The sequence below is a fragment of the Terrapene carolina genome, unplaced genomic scaffold (assembly GCF_002925995.2).
Source record: "Terrapene carolina triunguis isolate 2854851 unplaced genomic scaffold, T_m_triunguis-2.0 Scaffold517, whole genome shotgun sequence".
NCBI classification, from domain to species: Eukaryota; Metazoa; Chordata; order Testudines; family Emydidae; genus Terrapene; species Terrapene triunguis.
The window spans coordinates 3,222,740-3,250,455 of record NW_020664868.1 but is presented as its reverse complement, the minus strand read 5'-3'; the positions used below and the strand labels follow the sequence as shown (position 1 = coordinate 3,250,455).

General features: G+C 50.5%; 2 protein-coding genes across 3 annotated transcripts; both read right to left on the bottom strand.

Moving 5' to 3' along the window:
• Positions 1 to 262: 262 nt before the first annotated feature.
• LOC112107250 (NTPase KAP family P-loop domain-containing protein 1-like) lies at positions 263 to 11,714 on the bottom strand. Its single transcript, XM_026658783.1, has 4 exons — positions 11,696 to 11,714; positions 4,801 to 4,932; positions 2,359 to 4,148; positions 263 to 592 (listed from the first exon to the last, which is right to left on the bottom strand). Exons 1-4 carry the CDS (start codon positions 11,712 to 11,714, stop codon positions 263 to 265), a joined length of 2,271 nt encoding a protein of 756 aa, XP_026514568.1.
• A 6,781-nt stretch (positions 11,715 to 18,495) lies between these two features.
• Positions 18,496 to 21,519, bottom strand: SDHAF1 (succinate dehydrogenase complex assembly factor 1). Of its 2 annotated transcripts, XM_024200866.2 has the most exons (3): positions 21,435 to 21,519; positions 20,016 to 20,137; positions 18,496 to 19,201 (listed from the first exon to the last, which is right to left on the bottom strand). In XM_024200866.2, exons 2-3 carry the CDS (start codon positions 20,072 to 20,074, stop codon positions 18,892 to 18,894), a joined length of 369 nt encoding a protein of 122 aa, XP_024056634.1. In that variant the 5' UTR covers positions 20,075 to 20,137; positions 21,435 to 21,519; the 3' UTR covers positions 18,496 to 18,891. The 2 variants fall into 2 exon arrangements, with proteins under 2 accessions (XP_024056634.1, XP_024056635.1); XM_024200867.2 differs by lacking the exon at positions 20,016 to 20,137 and having other exon boundaries at positions 21,435 to 21,461.
• Between the last annotated feature and the right edge of the window lie 6,197 nt (positions 21,520 to 27,716).

Genomic DNA, 27,716 nt, shown 5'->3' with positions numbered 1-27,716 from the left:
GAATAGATCCCAGAAGTTCTGATTCCCAGTCTCCTGCTGTACTAACCAGACAAAACTACTGTGACATCCAGTGTCTAAAGATCCACTATGTTGACATGAATGTGCCCCAAATCCCTCAGATATACTATAGTGTCCCATTCACATCACTAACTGTTCCGGAGCCACTTTATTGCTTTGTCCGTGACATGTCATTGATGGTGCAGAGAGGTACAATGATGGGGAAAGTCCAGATCTTGCTTCCAGTTTTCTACAGGACTCAGATTTATCTCTTCTCCTGAAGATCTTCCCTGGAGATGTTCAAAGACAGCCTGCTCCCTCTAACCACGTTCTCTCTTAAGCCAAACATGTTCTTCTGAGCCTCCTGCCTGACATATAACGGGACTGAGGATGCAACAGAAGGGGATAAACTCGGCTGGGGAAGAACTCCAAGGAAATATATGCTAAAGAGCGTCCATTCGCCAAGGCTCATGCTGAGGGCTTCTTTGATTTCATTGTTGTCACTGTAAACCAGGGCACGTCCATTTAGATTATGGTCCCTCAGCCTCCGTTTATACTCCTGGACGTTTTCTTCCTTAAAGCCAACTGTGTCCATCTGGAAGAGAAGAGGAAGCTTCCATTAGCGCCGCACATATATTTGAAATGTTTCACAACACATTCTTAGGAAGATTCCGTGATGGCTCCAGAGAGGAACCTGTGTCAGCTCATTCAGAGTCTAGCAAACAAGACGTGCCAGCACGTTGCAGGACTATCAACAGTATCTGGAAAATCCCTCTGGTGTATGCTGGAATACTACTGGAGGTACCACTGATCAAGTCGGTATGACAAGTACAGAAGATCAGGCAACTAAGGGGAAAGGGATAGTGTGGTGTACTGAGGAGTGTGTTGGAATTGCAAGCTATCACTTTAAGAGTGAGGGGGTTTCCTAGGTCCTGCTTGCAGGCGAGAGGGCTCTTTAGGGAAGTGCGCAGTCAGAGTCAGCCTGCAGTGGGGTGAGTTGGGCCTCGCTACCTTAGGGAGCAGCCTGCTTTGTCTCCTCTGTTTATTGGTTCTCATGTATTATTCTGGATTCTAAGAAATAAAGTGGTGTTACGTTACAACCTTCCAGCAAGAGTATTTATGTTTTTATCTCACTTCTCTGGGTGCATGCTGTGAACATAAAAAACATAGCTAAGAATCCTCCGTAGTCGTAAGACAGACAGAAGTCATTTCAGAGAGTAAAGGAGGATCCCCTTGGCATGGGCACCAGGTTTGTATAATTTTTGGTGGTGCCCATAACGGGTCCATGCAGAGCCGTCTCGTCCATAGGACGGCCTGGGGCAATCACCCTGGGCCTTGTGCTTTGGGGGGCCTTGTGCTTCAGGGGCACACAGAGTCCAGGGCAGCCTGTGGGGGTAGTGGGGGGGCCTGGCACCGGCAGCAGCGAGCGACCCGGTTCCAGTCTGCCCTGCCCCGCCGACTCCCGGCATCACTCAGGGGTGGGGGTGGAAGCCAGAAGGAGGTGGGGCCCGGGCTTGGGGCAAGGGGTGGAATGGGGGCGGGGTGGGGTAAGCCCAAACAATGTTGGTGCCGGGCCCACGTTCCTAAATATTGGTGGAGCACGGGCACCACAGGCCCATATAACTCGCCGCCTATGCCCCTTGGAGATCCGGCCAAGGACTTTAGGGTCAGAGGACAGAGCTCCAAGGATCAGAGTTGTTGTTCCAAGAAGAAATTTCCTGGGCCATTTCAAGCCTGTACCAAGGGTCAGGAGCGGCTAGAGATCCCTAAAAGTAGGGGGGGTCCCCCCACACCACTCCTTCCCCTGAGGCCCTGCCTCTGTGCCTCCCCTTCTCCCCTCGCCCTCGCCCCACCCATTCTCCTGAGGCCCCATCCCCAGGCCACCTCTTCCCCTCGATACCCTGTCCTCCACTCGCTCCTCCCCGCCCCCTCCTCCTGCTGCTCACCCCTTACGACAGGGAAAAACTGCACAGCTCTTCCACTTTTAAAAGTAATGGAGCTCTGGCCTCTTGGCCCCCCCTGTTGCAGCGCTTCTGCCAAGGGTTAAGCATAGTCACTATGAATTTAAAAAATCCCCTGAAGTGTTGAGGGTATCCAGGATAGCAACTGCTATGTTCCTAACACTACTCAGAGGGTAACAGTCAATCCTAAAACCTGAGTCCAGCCCTGCAGCACACTTATGGTTTGCTTTTGCAAATGCACTGGTCCGATGGGATAGTTTTCTCCCAGCTCCAGTGCCCATAGCTCTCATCTCCCTCTCAGCGTGAGGAGCAGCTGTCACGTGGCTTGCTATTAAGTAGCATGGGACAGTCTACCGACCGCTGACTCTGCGGGGTGTCAGGAAGCCGGACAGTCACCTACCTCTCTGCAGACATCATCCACCGTCATACCCAGCAGGGTGCACGCGGTGAGCCTGTTGAACTTCTTTGTCCGTTTCAGGCTGTGACTGCCACGTTGCAGCTCCATCTGCCTTTTCAAGGACAGGTCTAAGTTGACCGTGTAGGGCAAGTAGAAGATGGCCTCCTTCACCCGAAACCTGCCACACAGGAAGTTGTGGAAGAGCTCAGGGTCCCGGTCCAGTTCCAGAAGCTTTTCCATCTGGCCTTTAAGCATGTCCAGCTCTTCCACGTACTTCTCATAGACCTCCCACAGGAACATGTCCGGGGGGAGTGGGCTTCCTTGGCAGCAGCCCAGGTTGCTCCTCTGCTCCTCATCCTCGATGCACTGCAAGACCCAGCTCAGACGGCATGGCCACTGGTTGGCAAGGAGCACCCAGTCCACCACCTTCTTTGGACACACCTCGTCCTTGGGGACGTTACTCGCCAGGAGCCTGATGGTGATGGTGATGGTGTTCACGATCCGTCGCATCTGCACCACGTTGTCTGTCATGTATTCCTTCAAGGAGTCATCCAGAAGGTAGTCAAAAGCTTCTTGAATGAGGTCTTTGGCTCTGATGCCCTTCCTATAGCCACGGGGTCCTGGTTCCTGGGTTCTGAGGTCTCTGACAACGAGAGGTATCTGGCTGTCATCTGCACCTGGATTCTCTGCATCGTGGTTGGCAGAATTGTAGCAAGGGACTGAGAGAAAGTTGGAGTTAGCGTCCATCGTGGGATCCTGCTGGAAGCCTACCTCCTCCTCTAGGTCTTTCTCCTGCCGCTTCCGGCGCTCGGTGATGTCCCTGATCAGTCTCAGCTTGGTGTCACAGTCCATCCGAGGGACAGAGAAGGGCAGGGTGACGATGCGGTTTAAGAACTCGTAGCCGTTGTTGGCCATGCCCTTCATGTACATGGAGCTTTCCACGCAGTCGACGATGATACTCGGGTCAACAGCCAGGATGGAGATGAAAGGAGCATCATAGTCCGAGAGGAGGATGTTCATGGCGTCCAGGACGCCGACCACCTTGTCAGGGCTGCACTTGTCCAAGTGGGTGATCTCTAGCACCACCTGCAGCTTCCGCCGCTGGAAGATTTCCATGAACTGAAGGAACCTGGTGACTGTCCTCACTTCGCTTTTAACGCTGCTCATGAAGCCCAGCTGAGCGCTGAGATCTGTCCGATTCATCTGTCTCTCCAGCTGGGTCTTCTGGGTAACGAAGACATTTCGTACCACCATGATGGCAATCCGAATGGCAGCGGCCGCAGAGACGCCAACGGCCGTCGCCCCAATGCCCTCCACGACAGCTATTGCGTCTCCCGAGGCATTCCCAAAGGGGATCCCAAACACTAGGAGGAGAACGCCCACCCCAATAGCTACCACGGTCACAAGGATCACAGCAGCCCACAGGGGGAGGCAGAGGTACTTCTTGCTAACCCATTCCTGATCCCCTGGTCTCTCGATGATGCCACATTTCCTGCCTATGGCCCTGTAAATGCTCATGGGTAGGAGACCAAAGTGTCTTTCGATGCCATCACACAGCGTGGTGATGAGGCCTGCCCACAGCTGGTCGCTGCCCGCATACTCCCAGGCACTGAAATGGATGAAGACATGCTGGACGTTCTTTCTCTGCTTCTGCTGCTCCGTCAGGACCGGCTGATAGAAGATCATGAGAAACAGCAGCTTGAGCAGATCCCGGCCAGAGCTCCCACGCTGCTTTTTCCCCGTCCGCTGAAGTTCCTGCTGGTCTTTCTTTGTTGATTCGCTAACCATGTACTCTGCCATAAGAGAGGAAGGCGTATGTTAGATACCTCCCCAGGGTCTGGGAGGCAGGAGCTGTGGGGGGCCACTTCTGGGAGCCCCACAGGCCCAGAGTGGCCCGGGGGATTAGCGGGGGGCTGGGAGCAGCCCTCTCCACTTCCCTCACCCCGACTCCAGCCGTGTCTCTTGGGGGAGGGGGCTTGGGGGAAGGGATCCCCTCGCCACTCACCAGCAGCGGTGGGAAGCGAAACAGCCCGGTCCCAGCCCGCTCTACTCCTTCAGTTCCCAGCCGCAGCGCTCCGCTTCCTGCCGCCGGTGAGTGCGGGGGGCGATCCTTTCCCCGCACTCACCGGCGGCGGGAAGCGGAGCGCCGCGGCTGGGAGCTGGCGGAGTAGAGCGGGCTGGGGCCAGGTTGCTCCACTTCCCGCCGCTGCCGGTGAGTGCGGGGTCGCTGGGGGAAGAGGTGGAATGGGGGCGAGCCGGGGGTGGAGCGGGGGGTGGGGGGAGGGTAAGAGGCAGGGCGGAGGGAGTTGTCCAGAGCCCCACACCCCCCTAGGGACGGCCCTGCCCCTTGCCAGGGGGGCTGGCCAAGAGATGGGGCTGGTGCTGCCGCGTATGCCGCACGCAGCTGCCTAGGGCACCATGAAATTTGGACAGGGCAGTACTCACGCCGGATTGTCTGTAAGAGCAGGTTTTTGCAGTGTCCCCATGGTGCATAAAACCCGACAGTCACTGGCGTGGGCACACTGTACAGGGCCTTTGCTAAGGCGAAGCAGTAGACATCCTCTTTGGTCTGGAACTCTGCAACAGGGACAAGGGAAAACACGAAGATCAGCTTCACCGAGAGCATCAGTGGTGGATGCTCGATTACTCCCCTTCTTTTCCTTGTGAGCTTTTAATACTTGGCAAAGGTCCGAGACCCTTCGTGTTCCTGGCCTCTGCACTCAGATTCCCATCAAGAAAGCCACTTAGGGTATGTCTATGCTGGAGCTGGAGGTGGGATCTCCAACCCTGGTAGACATATTCACACTAGCTCTGAGCGAGCCAGCATGCTAAAAATAGCAGTGTCTAGCTGCCACAGGTAGGATCCCATCTGAAATCCTCCTAGATATGTTCTCAGGGCAGCTAGCCCTCCTGCCTCCCATACTAATGTAGCTGCAGTGGGGGAAACCACACAGAACCCTGGAAATAAGGAGTAAATTTTTAACAGGGAGAGCAGTTAGCCACTGGAACAATTGACCAAGGTTGACGGTGGATTCTCAATCCACGGACAATTTTTAAATCAAGACTGGGTGTTTGTCTAAAAGATCTGCTCTGGGAATTGTGTTGGGGCAGTTCTCCAGCCTGTGCTATGCAGGAGGTCAGACTAGATCAGTGGTCCCCAACCTTTCAGTGTGGCGGGCGCCGGACGACCAGCCACCGAAATACTGCCGAGAAGCGGCGTCATCGAGAAGCGTGGCTGCCAAAATGCCACAGAGAAGCAGCGTCATCAAGAAGCGTTGCTGCCAAAATGCCACTGCTTCTCGGCGGCATTTCGGCAGCAACGCTTCTCGATGATGCTGCTTCTCGGCGGCATTTCGGCGGCTGACGCTTCTTGGTGTTGACGCTTCTTGGCGGCATTTCGGCGGCTACTTGTCCGGCAGGCGCACATAAATGCCCCGGCGGGCGCCATGGCGCCCGCGGGCACCATGTTGGGGACCACTGGACTAGATGATCACAATGGTCCCTTCTGGCCTGGGAATCTATGAAACCCCTGGTGTGTGGGGGATATGAGGGACAATGGTATAGAGGAGGGGGCATGGGAAACACAGAGCCCTTGGCATTGGGGGATTGATGGGGGAGTTTCAGGAAGTCCTGAAATAGTGGGGGATGGGAGGATGGCACTCAGAGGGGAAATGGAGGGATACGCAAAGAGACCCTAGTGTGGCCAACAGAAGCAACGAAGTGTTGTTTAAGTCATTATTTTATTAATAAACTTGCACCCTGCTATGTCGGGAAGAAAGACAACCTAACTCCAAAGGGCTTTATGCAAATAGTGGCAAGAGACCTAATGAGAAAATAACACATTCATGGAAGCACCTGTTGCAGAACACCAGGCATCCTGAAGGCTCCATTTTCCTATTGAAGTTTTAGGGGGAGATTAGCATCCATCTCTGCCTTGGAAAATTTCCTCAGCAGCAAATTGGATGCAATTTGGCTGTTGCATGTTGTTTTCTTGTGGGATAGCAGGTGGTGCTGTTGCCTGCCTGTGCTGCACGGCCATTAGCTCTAGCTAGTATTTTCAGATTGAGCGTAGTTGCTAAGCTGTAGTTGCTAAGGACGCAGCTGGTTAAATGATGAATTGACCAGACATCCCTGAGATGTAGTCACCATGTCCTGCTAGGTGTAGTATTGGGCCTGGTGTAAGATTTAAGGCCTGAACCAGAGGCTATGAACCAGTCAGGCCAATACAACAGATGCTTACAAATTCTCTGTCCAGTACATGAACTTGGCAAAGTTGTTGCTAGTGCACTAGGCTCTGGATATTTACATAAATATATGGCAGCAAATACAGATACATCCGAATCTAGTACAAGATAAGATGGTTTGACAAAATAACGAATAGAAATTTTTTGTTCAAGATATTAGGAACAAGGGGAGGTAGCAAACGCCATAAAACACGTAAGGTGGTACGCAAGTTGTTTGTTTCAGGCTATAAATATCGGAGTACCTCGCCTTAACCCTTTGTGTGGCCTAAGGGGTAGCAGAGACTTCCGCTGCTGATTGAGCCGCTCCTTACCACAGAGCACTCATGGGTTAGTGTACATGTAACCACAGAGCCAGGGTGCTAGGACTGTGCCTTTGGGGCAATAACCTGTCTGAGGGCCTTTGTCACCAGACCATGCCTGTGGTCTTTCTCTATGAGTAACATTGAGGTCTGCTGAATTATCATAGAATATCAGGGTTGGAAGGGACTAAAGGTCATCAAGTCCAGTCCCCTGCCTTCACTAGCAGGACCAAGTACTGATTTTGCCCCAGATCCCTAAGTGGCCCCCTCAAGGATGGAGCTCACAACCCTGGGTTTAGCAGGTCAATGCTCAAACCACTGAGCTATCCTCACTGTTCTTAATCTACCACCCCACCCCGAGGTCTCATGCTGGTCTCTAACAAAGATTGGTTTAAAACCTTGAAGGAGGAGGTTTAATATCCCTTCTAATATTTGTGGTTGTATTAGATGTGGCCTAGTAAACAAAGCACTGAGCTTGGTCTCAGGAAAGCTGGGTTCTATTCCTGCCTCTCCCACAGGGTGACCTTTGGTGAGGCTCTCTACCTCAGTTTCCCCATGTGTAAAATGGGAATACTAATACTGATTCTCCTTTTTAAAGTGCTTTGAGATCTACAAATAATAGCTAGGGCAGTGGCTCTGAAACTTTTTTACTGGTGACCCCTTTCACATACCAAGCCTCTGAGTGCGACCCCCCCTTATCAATTAAAAACACTTTTTTATATATTTAACACCATTATAAATGCTGGAGGCAAAGCGGGGTTTGGGGTGGAGGTTGACCGCTCATGACCCCCCATGTAATAATCTCGCAACCCCCTGAGGGATCCCGACCCCCAGTTTGAGAACCCCTGAGCTAGGGATTATTATTAACTATTCTAACTCTGGCTAGCCAGCTAAATCATCCAGCTCCTCTTTGAATTGCATTCAATTCTTGATCTCAGCCACAAAAGTCAGATGCCTGGGAAAGCGACATGGGGAATAAAAGCCACTATTTGTGGTCATCTTCCTGGCAGAAATCCCACTGAATGGGAGCCGTCTACATCCATTACCAGGAGCCCAGGAATAACAAGGGTCCAAAACTCCAGCTGCAGAACTGCTTAGCCACCTCCTTCAGGCCAGGCACCCAGTGATACTCCCAGCTTTTCAGGGCATCTTTGGGCGTGTATTTAAATAGAGGCAGCACCACCCGCTCAGCCCTTCTTTATCCATCCCCTTTCCCTTCATTTGCACGCAACCTTCCAATGGCCGAAGGTTCCCCCTTTCCTTCCCTCCTTGGTTAAACAAGCCGGTTAAACAGCAAGAGGCGAGGGAGTGATAAGCACCAGCAGGCGGAGGACCAGTGGAACTCCACTTTTGAAACTATGCCAGCCACAACCGCACCTAAGGGAGGGGCTGGAGCTAGAAACCGGGCCCCATTTCCTTGCTGAAAACACCCATTTCTACAGATGCTAACCTTTGCCTTAAATATTAAATATTAAATACTGAATGGGGGAGGCAACATAGTGACAGATGGTGTGGAAAAAGCTGAAGTACTCAATGCTTTTTTTGCCTCGGTCTTCACGGAGAAGGTCAGCTCCCAGACTGCTGCACTGGGCAACACAGCATGGGGAGGAGGTGAGCAGCCCTCAGTGGTGAAAGAGCAGGTTAAGGACCATTTAGAAAAGCTGGACATGCACAATTCCATGGGTCCAGACCTAATGCATCCAAGGGTGCTGAGAGAGTTGGCTGATGGGGTTGCAGAGCCATTGGCCATTATCTTTGAAAATTCGTGACGATCGGGGGAGTTCCCGGACGCTTGGAAAAAGGCAAATATAGTGCCCATATTTTAAAAAGGGAAAAAAGAGAACCCGGGGAACGACAGACCAGTCAGTCTCACTTCAGTCCCCGGCAAAATCATGGAGCAGGTCATCAAGGAATCCATTTTGAAGCACTTGGAGGAGAGGAAGGTGATCAGGAACAGTCAACATGGATTCAACAAGGGCAAGTCATGCCTGACCAACCTGATTGCCTTCTATGATGAGATAACTGGCTTTGTGGCTATTAGGGTGACCAGAAAGCAAGTGTGAAAAATTGGGACAGTGGGTGGGGAGGTAATAGGAGCCTGTATAAGAAAAAGACCCCAAAAATGGGACTGTCCCTATAAAATCGGGACATCTGGTCACCCTAGTGGATATGAGGAAAGCAGTGGATGTGATATCTTGACTTTAGCAAAGCTTTTGATATGGTCTCCCACAGTATTCTTGCCAACAAGTTAAAAAAGTATGGATTGGATGAATGGACTATAAGGTGGATAGAAAGCTGGCTAGATTGTCGGGCTCAACGGGTAGTGATCAACGGCTCGATGTCTAGTTGGCAGCCGGTATCAAGGGGAGTGCCCCAGGGGTCGGTCCTGGGGCCGGTTTTGTTCAATATCTTTATTAATGACCTGGATAATGGGATTAATTGTACCCTCAGCAAGTTCACAGATGACACTAAGCTGGGGGGAGAGGTAGATACGCTGGAGAGTAGGGAGAGGGTCCAGAGTGACTTAGACAAATTGGAGGATTGGGCCAAAAGAAATCGGATGAGGTTCAACAAGGACAAGTGCAGAGTCCTGCACTTAGGACGGAAGAATCCCATGCACCGCTACAGGCTGGGGACCGACTGGCTAAGCAGCAGTTCTGCAGAAAAGGACCTGGGGATCATAGGCGCCAACTTTTCCAGGCGCTGGTGGGTGCTCGCCTCCGCCTCCACCCCGCCTCACCCCCTCCTGCCCCTGCCCTGTCCCCATCCCAAACCCTTCCCCAAATCCCTGCCCCAACCCCGCCTCTTCCCCGAGCGTGCCGCGTTCCCCCTCCTGCCCCCTCCCTCCCAGTGCTTGCCACCGCGAATCAGCTGTTTTGCGGCGGGAAGCGCTGGGAGGGAGGGGGGAGAAGCGGAGCCGCGGCACGCTCAGGGGGGGAGGCGGAGGGGAGCTGGGGCAGGAGTGCAGGGCGGGGAGCTGCCGGTGGGTGCAGAGCACCCACCAATATTTCCCAGTGGGTGATCCAGCCCCGGAGCACCCATGGAGTCAGCGCCTATGATGAGGATTACAGTGGACGAGAAGCTGGATATGAGTCAGCAGTGTGCTCTTGTTGCCAAGACGGCCAACGGCATATTGGGCTGTATTAGTAGGAGCATTGCCAGCAGGTCAAGGGAAGTGATTATTCCCCTCTATTCGGCACTGGTGAGGCCACACCTGGAGTATTGCGTCCAGTTTTGGTCCCCCCACCAGAGAAGGGATGTGGACAAATTGGAGAGAGTCCAGCGGAGGGCAACGAAAATGATTAGGGGGCTGGGGCACATGACTTACGAGGAGAGGCTGAGGGAACTAGGGTTATTTAGTCTGCAGAAGAGAAGAGTGAGGGGGGATTTGATAGCAAACTACCTGAAGGGGGGTTCCAAATTGGCTAGAGCTCGGCTGTTCTCAGTGGTGGCAGATGACAGAACAAGGAGCAATGGTCTCAAGTTGCAGTGGGGGAGGTCTAGGTTGGATATTAGGAAACACTATTTTACTAGGAGGGTGGTGAAGCACTGGAATGGGTTCCCTAGGGAGGTGGTGGAATCTCCATCCTTAGAGGTTTTTAAGGCCCGGCTTGACAAAGCCCTGGCTGGGATGATTTAGTTGGTGTTCGTCCTGCTTTGAGCAGGGGGTTGGACTAGATGACCTCCTGAGGTCTCTTCCAACCATAATAGTCTATGATTCTAACATATACCATATATACTCGTTCATAAGCCGAATATTTTTGGTAAAAAAGTGACGCATCAAAGAGCGGGGGTCGGCTTATAAACGGCTCTACACCAAAATTTGATGATTTTAAACTCTATGGAATCATTGAATTGAATATCTAATACATTGTCGTTTTGTTTACCTGGAGCGTCTGCAGGCATGGAGCCCCTCAGCTCCCTGTGGCCGCGGTTCTTTGTTCCCAGCCAATGGGAGCTGCGGGAAGTGGCGTGCCGGGGCCACAGGGAGCTGAGGGGATCCATGCCTGCAGACGCTCCAAGTAAACAAAATGTCCCGACCCGCCAGCGGCTTATCCTGACGGGCCAGGAGCCAAAGTTTGCCAACCCCTGAAATATAGGGTTGGCTTATGAAAGGGTCATACAGTTTTTGCTATTTTTACCTAACCATCGTGGGGGGGTCGGCTTATAAATGAACGGGCTAATGAACGAGTATATACGGTATATATATTTATCCATATTAAAGCGTCCAGATCTCATGACTAAAAAGGAGATATCCCAATGGGGCCCTATGCAGTGCTGTCTGCCTGTGACAAGTAGCTCCAAGAGGAGCAAGCAGCCCTCATTCATTGTGGTGCTGTTAACTCTGGAGCCTAATGATGATTTTCTTATTAACAGCGTTGCCAGTGATTACTTGTATTATTTGTAGCATCTTAAGGCAGCCAATGAAGGATTGGGGGCCCCACTGTGCTGGGTGCTTACATACACATAACAAAAAGACGGCCCCTGTCCCAAAGAGTTTAATGTCTAGGTAAATAACTATCCCACCACCAACTGTATCAGGAGAAATAGCCAGATACCCTGGGAGCAAGGGCAGGACTGGAAATGTTGGCAGGTCTCAAGTCCCCACCCCAGATCACAATGAGTCATGGTGGCTTCCAGCCATTCTCAGGTCAATGCAGCTGCCTCCCTGATAACCAGCTGTGGGCTGGCTCCTAGCTATCAGGTCACACAGACCTGGCTTCTGCAGCCCAACCCTCCATGCCTGATGTGGAGCTGAGAACCAAGGACTCTGTCCACAACTAGCCAGCTGATTACCTTGGGCATGGGAGACCATCGCACTGGTAATTCCTGGGGCATTCAAGGCCTGACGATGCTTGACTAGATCAGCCAGCTAGGGAGGAAAAAAAAAAATAAAGAGAATGCAGAGGAAGATCAGCAAGATGCCTTTATAGGCCTTTCTGCTGTGAAGCGTCTCCAAGACAGAGCAGGTGAAGCTAACCTGAGCTATTCCAGCAGCAGCAGCTTGGCTGGGCCGTGAGAGGAGAGACAGCCAGTGTATCTGAAGCCTAGCTGGTATCCGTTCTTAAGGAGGATACAGATGTTTCAAAACCTGGCTCCACCAGCTCATAGAATCATAGCAAAGTAGGACTGGAAGGGACTTGGAGAGGTCATCTAGTCCACGCCCTGCACCGAGGCAGGACTAAAGTATTATCTGGACCATCCCTGACTGGTGTTTGTCAAACCTGCTCTTAAAAACCTCCAGTGATGAAGATTCTACAACCCCCCTGGGCGATTTATTCCAGTGCTTAACCACCTGACAGTTAGGAAGTTTTTCCTAATGTCCAACCTAACTCAGAACAGCTCTGCCTCCTCAAGCTCAGGGCTGTCCTCAAAGCTGAGCTATTCCCGGCCTTTGTCACCCCTTCTCTGCGGCCCACCTTCGTCACAGCTGCATCTGCCCTAGGGCTGGTCAGACCTCGGAATTTCCACTCCGTTTCCTTTCCTCCCAAATTGGAAGAAAAAGATGAAATTGTGAGGATTTCCCGCAGAACGAAATTTGCGAAAAATGGGTTTGGAACAACTTGATCAAAGCGGTTCACTTCGAATATCCCATTTCATAACGCTCCATGTATATGTTGAAATGAAATGCTTCAACTTCTTATCATGTATAAGCCCAAAGGGCTTTCAAAGTCAAACCAAAGCGCTTTGATTATTTTTCATTTCAAATAGAATATATTCTGTAATGTTTAATAATGTTTCATATAGGGTATATGTTGAGATGAAGCCTTTTGGCTTATATATGTGCCCAAAGTGCTTAATTTCTACTTGTAATATAATGTAAAAAAAAGTCAAAAAAGCGCTTTTACATTTAAAAAAAAAAAAAAATCACATAGAATCAATATTTACTATTGAATAATGGTTCATATATGATATGGGTTGAAATAAAGCACTTTGATTTATAGTATAATTTATAAGCCCAAAGTGCTTCCTCTCAATGTATAAAGTCGAAATGATCAAAGCGCTTTCATAACTTTGCATCAAAATTGGATGAAACTAACATGAGTCCCAAACACATCTTGACTGGTGGAATTTGCGTCCCGCTGACGAGCCACTGCTAAAATCGCCTGCATTTTCAGCTCATCTTGCTTGAGCTATTGGGCGTCCCCCCTCAGTGGCTATCCTGAGTCCCCGCTGCCACTCTCTGCCTACATCAGCTCCAATCCAGACACAGCTGCCCGGCTCCCGACTGCCTTCAGGATACAGTCGGGAACGTTCCATGGAATTGCTCCAGCCGACCAAACTTGGCCTCCTCTCCAGCATCTCCTACTGTCTGGAACAGCTTCCTTGGGTCTCATCAACTCTCCATTTCATTCCTTTCAGCCCTCAGGTGCAGACACCACAAAACCTCCTTTGCGTCTTAATTTCTCTGTCTCTTGGCTATTCACGGCCTCATGCATGCTATGAATCAATATTTATTAAGCACTAGCAGTTTGGTCACGCTTTTACACAGCCCATGTCCCTACACGCTTATGACCTAAACAAACTCATGCAGATCTCAAAGCACTTGCCCCAGGCGGTTAAATCTGCCTTTTACAGACAGGAAACGGGAGACCTGAAAAGACTTCCCCAAGGTCACACAGTGAGCGAGTGCAGAACTGGGGAGACAGGACATGCAAACCTGTGCCTTATTCACCGGAGACTAGAACCCAGGAGTTCTTATACCCAACCTCATACCCGAGCCACTAGACCATACTGCTGGCCTCTAAGCTAGCCACAGAGCTTGGAAACAGATGATCTAGAGGTTGGGGCTAGCCTGTGTAGAAGAGGCTATAAAGCTTACGGCACATTAATGACACCCCCACCACCACCACCACCACACACACCCCTCACAAATCAGGACACAAAACCCATGAGAAATACCGCAAGAGCAGAGATGAAAACACCACTCACCTGTAGCGCAGCCTTCAAGGAAGGGCAAAGCAAAAGCTGAGCTCAAAGACTCCAGCCCAGCTTGGCACCTACTCTCTGAACTTTGTCCCCTTCCTTCCGAGATAGCAGAACAGAGGCTGCTCATGCTCGCGACCAGGTTTCGAGCAGCGAACTCAGATCTCCAGAGCGGTCTGTGCTTAGAACCTGGCAGATTCTGGCAGGCAGGAGCATAGGTCATCCCTCCCCTCCAGAATCCCACCCCTCAAAACACTTGGATTTGCTTCCGACACCATCCCCATCTCTCTGTTAGAGCCTCGTTTCTCAGCCAGCAATTCCAAGCCATTGCCAGGACGGGCTGATCCAGACCACGGGGACAAACCCGCCTCCGTTACCGTGGGCTTAGTCTACATTGCAAAGTTTGGCCGGCATAGCTTTGTTGGCTAGGGAGTGTGAAAAAACCCCCACACACCCAGCCAACATAGCGATTCTGGCAAAACCTCCAGGGTAGCTGCAACTCTGCAGACAGAAGAAAACTTCTGTTGGCTTAGCTCATGTCGTCCATTACACTGGCAGGGCACCTTCTGGCAGCAGTCTCCAGTAGGGGGCGCTGCCGGCAGAGTTATATCGGCCAAGGCTCTGTAGTGTAGACGAGTCCATAGCTAGGCCCCAGGTCTCAGCACAGAATGATTCTGTTCTCTTCTAGTCCTCAGGGCTGTGTCCAGTCGAGCGTAAACATCCCAAGCAATGGCATTCCCTCTCCTTTCCCTTGGGAAGACCATTCCATAGCTAGAGATATGCTATAAACCTCTACAGCAGGGCATTAACTGGCCCCCAGCTATGGGGCATTGGGAAGATCCTTTCCCTAGAGGCAGGTTATTCCTTAGTAGAGGCTCCTTGCACCTTCTTCTGAAGCTCTGTCAGAGAGAGGCTGCTAGACTGGCCATAGGAATTGTTCTAGCACACTGGCCCAATGGTTCCCTTAGGTCTGTTCCCAGAAGTACGTTAAAATAATGTCCCTCACGTGTTGTGGGCTAATGACCACGGCTCACAACTCCCTAGTAGGTTTCAGTGGTAGCCGTGTTAGTTTGTATCAGCAAAAAAAATGAGGAGTCCTTGTGGCACCTTAGAGACTAACAAATTTATTTGGGCATAAGCTTTCGTGGGCTAGAACCCACTTCGTCAGATGTATGATGTAAAAGATGCAGGAGGTATAAATACATGAAAGGATGTGGGTTGCTTTACCAAGTGTTAGGTCAGTCTAACAAGATAAATCAATTAACAGCAGGATACCAAGGGAGGAGAAATAACTTTTGAAGTGGTAAGAGAGTGGTCCATTACAGACAGTTGACAAGAAGGTGTGAGTAACAGTAGGGAGAAATTAATATTGGGGGAATTAAGTTTAGGTTTTGTAATGACCCAACCATTACAATCATTACAAAACCTAAACTTAATTTCCCCAATTTTACTTCATACATCTGATGAAGTGGGTGCTAGCCCATGAAAGCTTATGCCCAAATTTGTAACTCCCTAGTAGGAGAAGGAGGTGGTTTCCCTTCTTTTACAGATAGGGAAACTGATGCAGGGAGCAACGTGACTTCCCCAAAGTCAGGCGGCGAGCCTGTGGCAGAGCCAGGAACTGAAACCCAGAGAGGTGGGGCTACCACACACCGCCCCAATCAAACCCCAGCCCTGCTTGAGCTGGATAAATGCAGACACCTGATCTAAACTGGCCATCGGGTTTATTTACCTGTTCCGTGTACTCAGCTAACCCACAGGCAGCTAAACCCGCCAACCGATCAGTTTCAAGCCAGGGAAGCATTGCTGTTCAGCTGCAGTTGAGGAGCCTGGAAGAGCAGATGAATGAACCCTTTCTGCCTGTAGCCCTGCGCTCAGAAATGTCTCCCACCTTTATAAGCAGAAGCTGCACATACCGTTCCCCGCAACACACACTTTGGGACTGAAGGGCGTGAGAGCTGCCTGTGATACTTATTAATCTGACCCATCTGTCTGTCTGATTCTTCCTGGGTTGCTTGCTATAGGATTGCCAAGGGTTAATTCAAACAGGGGCCGGCTTGCACATAAGCGAGAAAGGGGAGCGTCGTTTCAGCTACCCCCATTTTCCAGTATTTAAAGGACAGGGCAGAAAAGCAATTTCCTTGAAATCTATCTCCGACCCCCCTGGAGAGCCGGACAAACCCAGCTCCAGGGGAAGACAAAGGACTTGGTGGGTTTTATAAAAAGAGGCAAAGTTGGCGCAAAGGTGGTCCCAGACCCCAGAGATGGGAAGGCTCTGGGATGAGACTGACCCGTGTGAATGGGGTGAGAAACCCTTTTCTCTGGCTACGCCTTATTCCCACTGATAAGCACTGAAAGCAGGAGGCCTGACACCTGAGAGGTTGCGCTCAGAAGTCAGGGCAGGGTCCAAGGTGCAGGCAGGGCGGTGAACCGTGACATGCACATTCAAGTCGTAACAAGATCCGAGAGAGGGTTCAGGTGGAGAAACACAATCACAGCACCTTAGAGAGAAGCGGTTTCAGACACAGACCCCTTCAATAAGGTGACATCGTCCTGGGGTGTATTAAGAGAAGTGGCATGTCAGACACGGGAGGTAATTGTCCTGCTCAGCTGGAGCGCGGTGTCTAATTCTGGGTGTCACACTTTAGGAAAAGACGTGGACAAATTGGGGAGAGCCCAGAGGAGAACAACAAAAAGGATTCAAGGTTTCAAAGACCTGACCTAGGAGGAAAGGTTAAAAAAACTGGGTGTGTTTAGTCTGGAGAAAAGCAGACTGAGACCAAGAGCAGTCGTCAAATACATTAATGGCTGTTATAAAGAGGCTGGTGATCAACTGTTCTCCATGTCCGCTGAAGGGAGGACAAGATGTAACGGGCTTAATCTGCAGCGAGGGAGATTTAGGGGAGATGTTAGGGAAAATGTTCTAACTCTCAGGGGAGTGAAACTCTGGAACAGGCTCCCAAGGGAGGCTGTGGGATCCCTGTCACTGGAGATTTTTAAGACCAGGCTGGACAAACCCCTGTCAGGGCTGGGCTGGGTTTACTTGGCTTTGCCTCAGCGCAGGGGGCTTGACGTGATGATCTCTCCAGGTCCCTTCCAACCTGACATTTCTATGATTTTAGAGGCTGCAGCGGAGTCTAGCCATAGTGTGGACTGTAAATGCCGAAGGACTCAGAGGACTGGCACATTTGCGAACCAAAGCGATTTGCTCTTTCAGAGAATCAAGCCGCCAGTGGCAGTAAAATCATCTTCAAGGCACCAAGAATTCACTGCAATTGCCAATCTGAGGACACATAGATCACCAGCTTCATAGCACTGTGGGGCTGGGTTTAGCTCCCTGGAATGTTTTCACACTGCGGGATAGGACGTCCTTTGGATAAGGCATAGATCTATGAATAAGGCCAGAGCGACGCGACTAACTTTTGCCACTTTCACAATGGCAATTGGAGGGTTTTTTTTTTTTTGCAAGAACCCCAGTGTAGACACAATTATACTGGCAGAAAAGTGACAAAATTGGAGTGGGTGCAACGAAGAGCCATCAAAATAATTCAAGGGCTGGAGAAAATGCCTGATGATGAGAGACTGGATCGCAGTGTAACAGTAACTCCATGAGGAGAAAAGAGCACATCCTAAAGGGTTCTTTCAGCTAGAGAAAGACAGAACAAGAACCGATGGCTGGACACTGAAACCGGACAAATCCAAGTTAGGAATAAGGTGCAATTTCTTAACAATGAAACCATCCTCCAAGGGAAATGCTGGATTCTCCATCTAAGGACCAGGGGCCATTCTGGAAGATGGTTTAGTCCAACACAAGTTATTGGGGTAATTAGGTGACATTTTATGGCTTGTGATCTAGAGGTCAGACAAAGGGGTAGAAACTGGCCAGGAATAAGTTCAGGCTGGAAACCAGGTGGTTTATAACCATCAGAGGAGAGAGAACAGCCTCCCAAAAGGAGCTGAGGGCAAACAATTGAACTGATCTGACAATGGAGCTCAGTAAGTTTTTGACCGGGGTTCTATGACAGGGTTCGGACTATACTTGCTGACCCGGAAAGTCCCTTCCAGTTCTATGATCCACTGGTTCCTTCAAGCCTTAAACTCTGTGAATCGAGAGCTTGCTTCACTGGTAATAAGCTCTCACCGGCAAAGGCACTTCGGTGGGATAAGCTGCGTCTACGCTAGGAGGGTTCGACGAGGGTAGCTACAGCCATAAAACTATTAAACCAGGGCTAAGCAAGCCAGCCACCACTCGCTAGTAGCTTCTCAGGCCTAGACATGGTCCCTCCATGGCAGAGCCAAGTTACACTGGGGGAGGGAGACACATGCGGGAAACTCGCCTGCCAACACACACACAGCTGGTACACCCTGGAAAACACCTTGGCCCAAAGGCCTTTATTTTCAGAAGTGGGTAGTGATTTTGGGTTGCAGGGAAGGAGCCTCCCGTCATGAGACACCTTAAGGAACCCGATTTTCAAAAGGCAGGTGCTCGGCTCTTTCTGATCCTTCGAAGGCACTTTGGTGGGGCACTCAAGAATTGTAGCACCCAGATCCACTGTTTGTACAGCACCTAGCGCAGTGGGGGCCTGGTCCATGACTGGGGCTTTTAGGCACTATAGATAATAAAAAAAAAATGACAGAAATAGAATTTCAACCCACCACTGTCCCTTTCTTTTATTTTTCTGGGTAATCTGCCTGTTTGAGACTAGAGGAGACAACAGGGGTAGGAACGGATTACGTCCCAGGTATTGGAAACAAGAACGTCACCTCCAGATCACCCATCTACACTTGAATTATTAAAAAGCTTAGAATTATAGAGATCGGCTTCTCAAATGCACCCTCTAGTGGCTCCCTCGTGTAGAGACACCTAAACCAGTCTTCATTTATCCCAGTGAACTCCAATCCAGGTAGGACAATTGCACCGACTGGATAGTTTTCCTTCACTGTGATCGGACCCATGTGCAAACAGAAAGGGGTGCACGAGGATGTGAGAATGTGGAAGGCATGTCTCTGAATTCACACGCTAACTGTCCCAGTACAAGAAAGCCGCCTGCGCCAGCCAGCAGGGGTCACCGCTCTTCCGGCTTGGTTTTGACAAAGGTGCCCATTTGTTTGGTGTTAACGTCTCTGAGCTGCTCCAGCTGCCTCTGGCCGCGGCGGATGAGATACTCAATGTGCATAACATCCATCCGGGGGATGCTGGCGTTCTTCCGGAACTCGGCCTGTATCCGAGGTAAGAACCCCGGCTTCTCTTTGCCGGCTCGTAGGAACTGTCTGTACAAGCTTAAGACTTGCTTCTGGAGCTTGCTATGCCGTGCCATGGTGTACCGGGAAGATCCACTCAGATCATCAGGGAGAGCCACTACAGCAAAACAGGGGCTGGAAGTGAACAGAGGTGGAGATATTAGATCAGCCTGCTCAGTTTCATCTCACACTTGTGTGATCATTTCAATGCACTCTTCACCCCAGCATGCAAATATTTATGTCAGTTTCACTAACGAACTGGCAGAACTGCGGAGAGATGTGCTCTAGCCAGGGCTGGATTAATCTTTTGTGGGCCCCAGTGCCTGGACCGTGGCCCTGCCACCTGCTCGGCCCCTTCCCCCGAGGCCTCAGCCCCTTCCCCCAAGGCCTCGGCCCCCCGCTAGACCCTTTTCCCCAAGGCGTTGGCCCTGAGGTCCCACCCCCACTTGGCTTCTTCCCCCGAGGCCTTGGCATTGAGGTCCTGCCCCCGCTCAGTCTCTTCCCCTGAGGCCTTGGCCTCTCCCCCCCCCCCAGGCTCTGCCCGTGCTCGATCCAGGCACCGGGGACCCTTCTGAGTGTGGGCCCAGCACCACCGTGCCATTGGCACCATTGTAAACAGGTACTGGCTCAAAACAATAACCTGAATGTCCTCACTTCTACTCATCACTGAAATGCAGCCACCTCTAGGGTGGAGCACAGAGACTATTTGCACAGCAACACTGCCCCACAGATTAGAACAGGAAGTAAAAAATAAATAATAATGTTATGTTCAACTGAAACTGGCGGACAAGGAGTTAGGGGATATTTAGGGAATTTGCTTAGGACATCAAGGGAAATAACTTTTCTCTTAACAACGAGGAAAGGATGGGATTTGCCTTGTGGCCCATCCAAGAACTCTGAGTTACCAAACCAGATGACACTCCTCACTAAAAACCCTACCAGGACTTACCCGACTTCTCTATGCAAAGGTCCCACTCCAGCAGTGGTCTGTAACAGACAGAAAACCATCTGCACAGCATGTGCTGGAAATCACATGAATCACCAGCCTCGGATGGTCTGAGGCCACCAGCCCTGACAGAAGAAAATGAAGCTGCGTTTGAAATTGATAGCCCCTTTGGTTCACTGTTGTCAGGTGGATAATCATTCCTTGCTCTTCTAGCACTTTTCATCAGCAACTCTCAAAGGGGGTCAATATGATCCACATGGGAACAGGGAAATGTAAAATAAGGAATGGTTCGGAGCAGGTCAGTAAGGAGCTTCTGTTTACCCTCTCCTAATATTAGCAGCGGGGGCATCAGGTAGCTAAAAGTAGGATTGAATTTTCCATTTGGGCTGGAAATTCCAGGATTTTGATTTTTTTTTCTGATTACACACAGTTCTGCAAATAAATTCATTTTTTTCGTTTCATTTAGATTTTGACTTTTTAAATGTATTACACTGGATTACAGAATATAAAATGTAAAGATACCAAAGAGTCATTTCATTAACGGAAAACTGAAATTTTATGTGGATTTTTCCCTCCATTTTTTCCCCTCCAAACAAAATTTCATCAAAATCGACTTGTTTCCACAAGCGGTCGATGAATCGGCATTTTCCAGCAAAAAAACATGCACTTGGAAAACTTCCTTCCAGTTCTAATTTAAAAAAGCAATATGTTTAAAGCATATAATCAACCTGTGGAACTCAGTGCCAAAGGATATTACTGATGGCAAAGGGAAAGGGGGTGGTGGACAGGAGATACCCTCTTGCGTTCGGCCTGCCTGATCCCTTCTGGGGAAAGCATCGGAGGGAAGAAATAATTAGACAAAGTTAGACAAACACCTAGGTCTAGGTTGACTTCTCGAGCCAGCCCAATGTTTCAATGAATCTGGTCACTAAACAGAAAAAAACAAGGGGAAAAACATCCTCTGGTTGGTAAATATAGACACAGAGAACAGATCCTGCGTTGGGAGGGAGGGAAGATAAAAAGTAAAAGAATTTCCCTCCCCCCAGTCCCTTTCCTATTTGGTCCCTTCAGGGATTCAAGAGTCTTAGGCTGGGGGCCAGGGAAGGGAGAGATACTCAGGGCATTGGGGAGAAGGGAGCTTGTTTACAATCCAGGAGCTACCCCGGGCCTCAGGGCTGGTCCAGGAAAAGAGTGATTTCTGGGGGGGAACGAAGGGGGAGGGGTGAGACAAGCAGCGACTCAGTCTCCTGGGGGTTTGTTATTGTAGGGTCGCATTGAAGCAGCCACTGGAACCAGCACCACTTCCAAGAGCAGGGCAAGCATGGGGTCTGATAACCCCGTGCGTGCCCGGACCCCCCTGCACCGCCGCTGGGCCAGCACCACACACACACACACACACAGCCTCCCCCCCCCCCCACCTACCTGCTCGGAGCCTCCCAGGCCCGCAGCGGCGGCCACCCCAGCAGCTGTTCCCCAGCCGGCTCAGAACGTTGAGACACCAGCCACCTTAGCCCTCGCTTCCCATTGGCTGGAGGGCGCTGGGGGGCGGGCACAGAGAAAAGGAAGCTCCTCCCTTCGAAGACCATGTGCTTCCCACCACGTGGTGGTGGTGGTGGGGGGGAAGATAGTGCAAGTCGCTCATCAGCTGGGATTGTGTCAATCCATGTCCGTCAAAGCAAGGTCGTGGGAGATGCAGACACGCCTGCGTCGATGTTCACACTGCTAATGTGCAGCTTATTAACCAAACCACCGCACTAAACTGCCTTCATTGTCAATACTGCCACCTTCCCCCTCTCTGTTGCTGTCTTCTGTCCCCCCATCTCCCGCCATTAAATCCAATATCGACCCAGAAATCCCTGCCCTTAATTTTTCGCCCTGATTTTCACCCATTGTTTTGTAATAAACCCTGATACATTCCTGGGAAATTTTAAACAAACGCTGAAAGAGAGAAGGGCGCTTGCATGTGCTGCACAGGTCAGACTAGGTGATCCCAGGGGTCCCATCTGGCCTTGAAATCTATGAATCGCTGCATCTGTTCAAACTGTGTTCTACACTTGCATTGGCTAAATGGATTATTTGCATCTGCTGTATTTAGTTGATTTGCGTATAAGCTTTCGCCACAGCAGGCATGCTGGAGGGAGCACGCCAAAGCCCTGTTGCCTGTGTTTTAAGCACTGTCATTCGGCACAGATTCATAAAGCAGGCTGCAGGTGAGTTTTATGTGGACTGAGCTGTCCCGCGATTGTCAAAGGTACAAAGTTAGGTGCCTAATTCCCGTGGAACGTCAATGGGAGTTAGGTAGGTAACCACCACCGTGCCTCTGAAAATCTCCCATGACAGTTCTTGCTCTGACCAGGCCCTCCTGTGGATGCAATGAGTCGAGTCTCCACGGTGTCCTCAGATCAGGGCTATCGCCGAGGCAGCCAGTTGCGCAGTACTGCATCAGTCCTTTGATGTTTTAGCCTAGAGGCACCTGTATAGACGAGACCGTGGTTTGTCCATTCCACCTCTGTATTGCCATTGGCCACAGTGGAGGTGGTGTGAGCATGCTCTGCTATTAGCCTATTTTGGGTAGCACCTAGGAACTCTAGTCACGGAGCAGGCATGTCAGGTGCTGTACATTTTTAGTGCTATTAGGTATATTACGATAGCACCTAGGCACCCCAATCATGGAACAAGACCCCATAGTGCCATCGCTGTACATTTTTTTATTTCTATTAGGTATATTACGGTAGCACCTGGGAAACTGAGTCAACCAGGACCCCACTGTGCCAGGCCCTGTACAGACACAGAACAAAGCTATCAGGCTGTCAGCGCTCTGGAACACCTGGGGCTGGAGGGCACTCTTAGAACTGTACCCATTTACAACAGGCTGGGTAAAGCAGAAGGATGGCCCGCGGGTTAGAGCATCAGCCTGGGACGCGTGGGAGCTGGGTTTAAGTCCCTGCTCTACCCCCCGCGCTCCCTGTGTGGTGCCAGGGAAGTCACTTAGCTGCTGTGTGCCTCAGTTTCCCCATCTGTGCAAGGGAGATAGCCCCTTCCTAGCTACATGAAAGATTTTGAGGTGCTCAAATACTAGGTGAAAGGGGCCAGATAGGTACCTTAAGGGAGAACCTGCCCCCTTCTTCATTTGCAACATAAAGACCCTATAGACTAGGTCCAGGAACAAACCTAATAGACTTGTCCACGAGCATCACTTTGCTTTGGCCTGGGGTTTGGCTGATCCCTGTTCTACAGGACAAGTCCTGGCCTGGGCTGTGCAATTGCAACACTCAAGGGACGGAGGAGAGGCTGCTCTCCCGGGCGATCAGTCCAGAAACCGCACATTGGATTTTTATCAGTGTCAGAGACCCGATGCCCCACCTCTCGCTACAGAGGCCCAGCAGAAAGACACAGGCTGGTTCCAAGGCTCAGGGTTACAGCCAGCAGCCTCAAGGGAAGGTTGGGGGCAGCGGGGGGAGGGCAATAGAAAAATACAGTAGAGCGCACTGTGTGAGCGGCTAAGGAAACAGAGAGTTACCTGGCCAGCATTGGTGGGTGAGGCTAAGTGGCGATTATATGCAGCATTGTAACTGGTTAACACATTCTGGAAGGGATTTTAAACTTCCTGCTTCAGGGCTTAGACCCATCTCTAATAGCGACCAGGATGAAACCCAAGGTGGGGCAGAGGATCACACAATGCGGGGTTCTTTCACCTTCCTCTGCAGTATCTAACGCCGGGTGCTGTCAAGCAGCCCCTGGGCTATGTGATAATTCCTATGATTAACAACAGGATTGGTGATGGCTTAACATGACGGCCGAGGATGGACCAGAACAAGTTTCTTTTGCTCTCCCCAGCTCTGGACGCTGTGGTTGAGACCGAGTCTGGGACAGATCTGGCGAGTCCCTGCAATATCCTTGAAAAACCTGAGGCCAGGTCTATGCGAGAGACCCGGGCTAGCGTAACTACATCGCGCAGAGGTGTGAAAATCCACCCCTGAGCGATGTAGTTATGCTCACCTTAACCCCCTCTTGTAGACAGCGCTGTGTCAGCGGGAGAGCTTCTCCCGTCACCATAGCTACCGCCTCTCACGGGGGTGGATTATCTACGCCGACAGGAGAGCTCTCTCCCAGCAGCTTAGGAGCATCTTCACTTAAGTGCTACAGCTGCACCGATGCAGTGTTTTAAGTGTAGATCTGCCCACATTGTACTACATGCAAAATTGATGCATTATTGTGGGCCGGATTGCAGGGACGGAGGGGAGGTGGGATGTGAGGCCAGGGGGCCGGTGTCAGAGAACTATATTAAAATTGTGCCAGGCAGGAGTGGAGTTCTGAAACAAAAAGCATGAAGTGGATTTCCCAGGGAAGCCGGAGGGGAGAGTGAGTGAAAATTCCCCACTTCCAGTTACGCAAAAAACCCAGCCTTTTGCAGCTGCGCCCTGAGAAGTGGGCCGTTGTCTGCTGATCACCTGTCCGTGGAGAAGAGATCAAAGGGCCCAGGGGCATAAACCAACAGCTCAACTGCCCAGCCTAGGGTCTGCTTCTGAATTGAGTTATGAATTTGTAAGCATGGGAAAAGTCAGGTGTGGGTTTTGGAGGACTGCCGCCTACCACCGTCAGAGGTTGGAGGCGGGGCTGATTTCTGGTAAGCTTTTTAGCATGTGTGCAGGTTCTTTTATTGTTTTTAATGTGTTTTCTCTGTAATGCTTTCACCTTAAGAATAAACATGCTTGCTTAGAAAGAGCTGTGTGATAACTTGTAACTGCCGGTAACTACAATGTTCATAACAGCTGGAGAGAAAGCAAAGCACAAATGCCAGGCTGTCTAGGCAGTCTGGGGATATCACAGCGTAGGCAGGGAACTGTACAGCCTGGAAAAAAGCCTGTCAGAAGGGAGAGAGCCAAGGGAGGTGAAAGGTGGGTGCCTGGAAGCTGTAAGTGGGGGCCCTTGGTGGATCACAGAGAGGGAATACAGGTGCAGTTGCCCTGAAACTGTAAGAGTCCACCAACTTGTGGGGCAGTTGGCAGCAGAATCATGGACTGAGTCAAACCAAGTGATCCCCTGGTCAGACACTTACTGGTCCTCTCTCCTCACCTGTAGCTCCTTCTCATCAAGCACAAAAGCTGGGCCACTCTTGTTTTGGATTGTTTTTTTTTATTCTAGTCATTATGATCGCATAGCATCATAGCTACCACTACACAGTTCTTCACACAGAGGAAACAGGCAGGGCCCAGACAAAAAGAATCTGTGGCAGTTTTGTTTTTGAAACAAAAGGAGCTCCGTCAGCAAATCAAGTGACCACATTTTAAAAGGAAATTTACACATTAGGAAGATCCTAACCAATGTTAACAATACGTCATGAGTACAAAGACGTTTCCACCCCCCCACCCACCCACTGTGCACACCCACACGGAAAAGCATTTATAGTCCTAGTGAAATAAAAGCCACTGGCCTAGCTGGGTTTAAAGCCATGAAGCTGAGACAGACGGCAGGACTGGCCTAGCATTAGCAGAGAGAAAAAGCAAGTTGCTAGCTTGGCGCAGTAGGGGAAAGAAGTTATTTACCAAGGACCAATCCAGCCTCCTCCCTCCCGCATCAATGCGAGTTCCAGCCCTGACTTTGATGGGAGAAGGGGCAAGAAGGGGGGTTAGTGAACAGATTTACTCCCACGTCCTGCCCAGCTGTAGGTCGGTATCACAGACAGTGTTACGCCAGCAGTTGTGCATTTAGTATCGCTGGATCATTTCACAACCTCGCACGGAAAGTTAACGCACAAGGTTAATCAAGCGGTTAAGTCTGGTCTCAGGCGATTGTCTGTGTAAGCTCAGATAATCCTCTCACTGATCCAGTCGGAGAAAGCATTTTACCCTGTTCAATATCAATACAAGCGCACCACATTACTGCATCAGATCAGATACGGCTTTTCTCCAGCAGGATCCAAAGGCACATGGGGAAACCCAGGAAGCGCTAACCAGCATTACTCACGTACATTTCTTAGCGTAGCAATAGCCCAGACCCACAATAGCTCTGCCGTAGCCGCTTGTGACTCCCGTGTCAGTTACACAAGACATTCTAGATCTGTGGGGAGTTTGTTTACAAGAGATGCCGGAGTCATCAGCACCGAGGCTGGAGACATCAGTTCAGAGCCAGGCCCAGAGGCTGAACTGGCTGCTGGAGTCTGCTTCAGTGGCGGAAGCAGGATTAGCAAGAGCATAGCCAGGTTAAAGCTACGTCCTTCCGGGAGCAACTGGAGGAGGGGCTGTAGAACAGAGGTCATGTCCGCCCTGCAGCCCCCATCCTGTTCTGGAAATAGGAGTAGTGTGGTTTGCAAAGGACACAAAAAGGCACTGGTTTTGACTGGCTGAACAGCAGTGAACTGGATGCACAGAAGCATTCCTTAGTTCCCCATTGTTGCTACCAGCATTTCAGCAGGAGCACTTCATTGGCTCCATGTCTCAGGTTAAGATTTTTCAGGAGTGACAAGCGATGGGGGGCACCTGAACTGAGACAAAGAGGCTGATTTTTCAGACAGCTGATGCTCAGCACACCCCGAAGCGCAGACCCTTTAACAGGCTCAGCTTGGGCAGCTGAAAAATCGAAGCATCCAATAAAAAAAAATCCCAGTCTTTTGGAAGTCTTGCTATGTGTGCGGTTTAACGCTGCTCAGAGGGTGGTTAAAATACACTAGCCATCCCTCCGGTGGGAAGGTTTCGGAAGAGGCTGCTAGCGTGGGGAAGAAATATGATGAACCCACTTGGGTTCGAAGAGCAAGACCATGACTTTACGTCACAGTTTTTAAAAATTGACATCTCAGCCAGAGTTCGGCAACAGGGGATTTAAAAAAAAAAAAAATCAAGACAGAACGATCCTAATCCCGTGAAACACACACATTTGAAGACACTGATTCTGACCAGGCGGCCTACCATCAAATCCAAGTTCTCACCACCACTTGCTTTCCACACACACACCCCATGATGCCCGAATGTGAAACTGACCAAAAGCCGCTCTGCTGAAAGCAGAATTTGTACGGCATTCTGAGACCACCGTACTACAGCCCGGAAAGTCCTGTTCCCCTCGTACCCTAGTAGTAGATGTGGTGGAGTTGAGGCTTTTTGTGAAGTAGCCTCAGAACTACACATCCCAAGGGACTTCATAGGAGAGCTTAGAGCGCCAGGATGGCACAATCAGGTCCTCGAGAGAACAAACAAACAATCTAGTGACCACACCATACGCAGAGTGAATATTCGTGTCGCACAAGCCAGAGGCAGAGAGGCCAACTGACTCGCCCACGGATCACACCACAAGTCAGCGTCAGAACCACTGTTAGAACAAGGGAAGGTGCAAGATTTTGGGGCTTGGATCACTAGAAGCATTCACGTAGCCCATACCAACTCACCGTGGCGCTCTGTTTAAAACAAACAAAAAGAAGTACATCTTCACAACATCTCCTGGAAAGGAGTTCCACCGGTGAAGGACAACACTATAATTGGGTTCAAAAATAATTAGCTATGTTCATAGAGGATAGATCCACCAATGGCTATTAGCCAAGATAGTTAGGGATGCAACCCCATGCTCTGGGTGTCCCGAGCCTCTGACTGCCAGAAGGTGGGAGTGGATGAAACACTTGATAATTGCCCTGTTCTGTTCACTCTGCAATATTTGGTATTGGCCACTGTCAGAAGACAGGATACTGAACTAGGACCTCTGGTCTGACCCCCTCTA

Excerpts from the sequence above, each read along its gene's own strand:
- LOC112107250 (XM_026658783.1), bottom strand. Across the intron at positions 4,149-4,800 it reads GCTCTTACAGACAATCCGGC|AGTACATGGTTAGCGAATCA; the intron begins GTGAGTACTGCC and ends CTCTTATGGCAG. Across the intron at positions 593-2,358 it reads TGGATGATGTCTGCAGAGAG|ATGGACACAGTTGGCTTTAA; the intron begins GTAGGTGACTGT and ends CTTCTCTTCCAG.
- SDHAF1 (XM_024200866.2), bottom strand. The coding sequence starts at position 20,074 with ATGGTTTTCTGTCTGTTACAGACCACTGCTGGAGTGGGACCTTTGCAT. Across the intron at positions 19,202-20,015 it reads CCTTTGCATAGAGAAGTCGG|CCCCTGTTTTGCTGTAGTGG; the intron begins GTAAGTCCTGGT and ends GTTCACTTCCAG.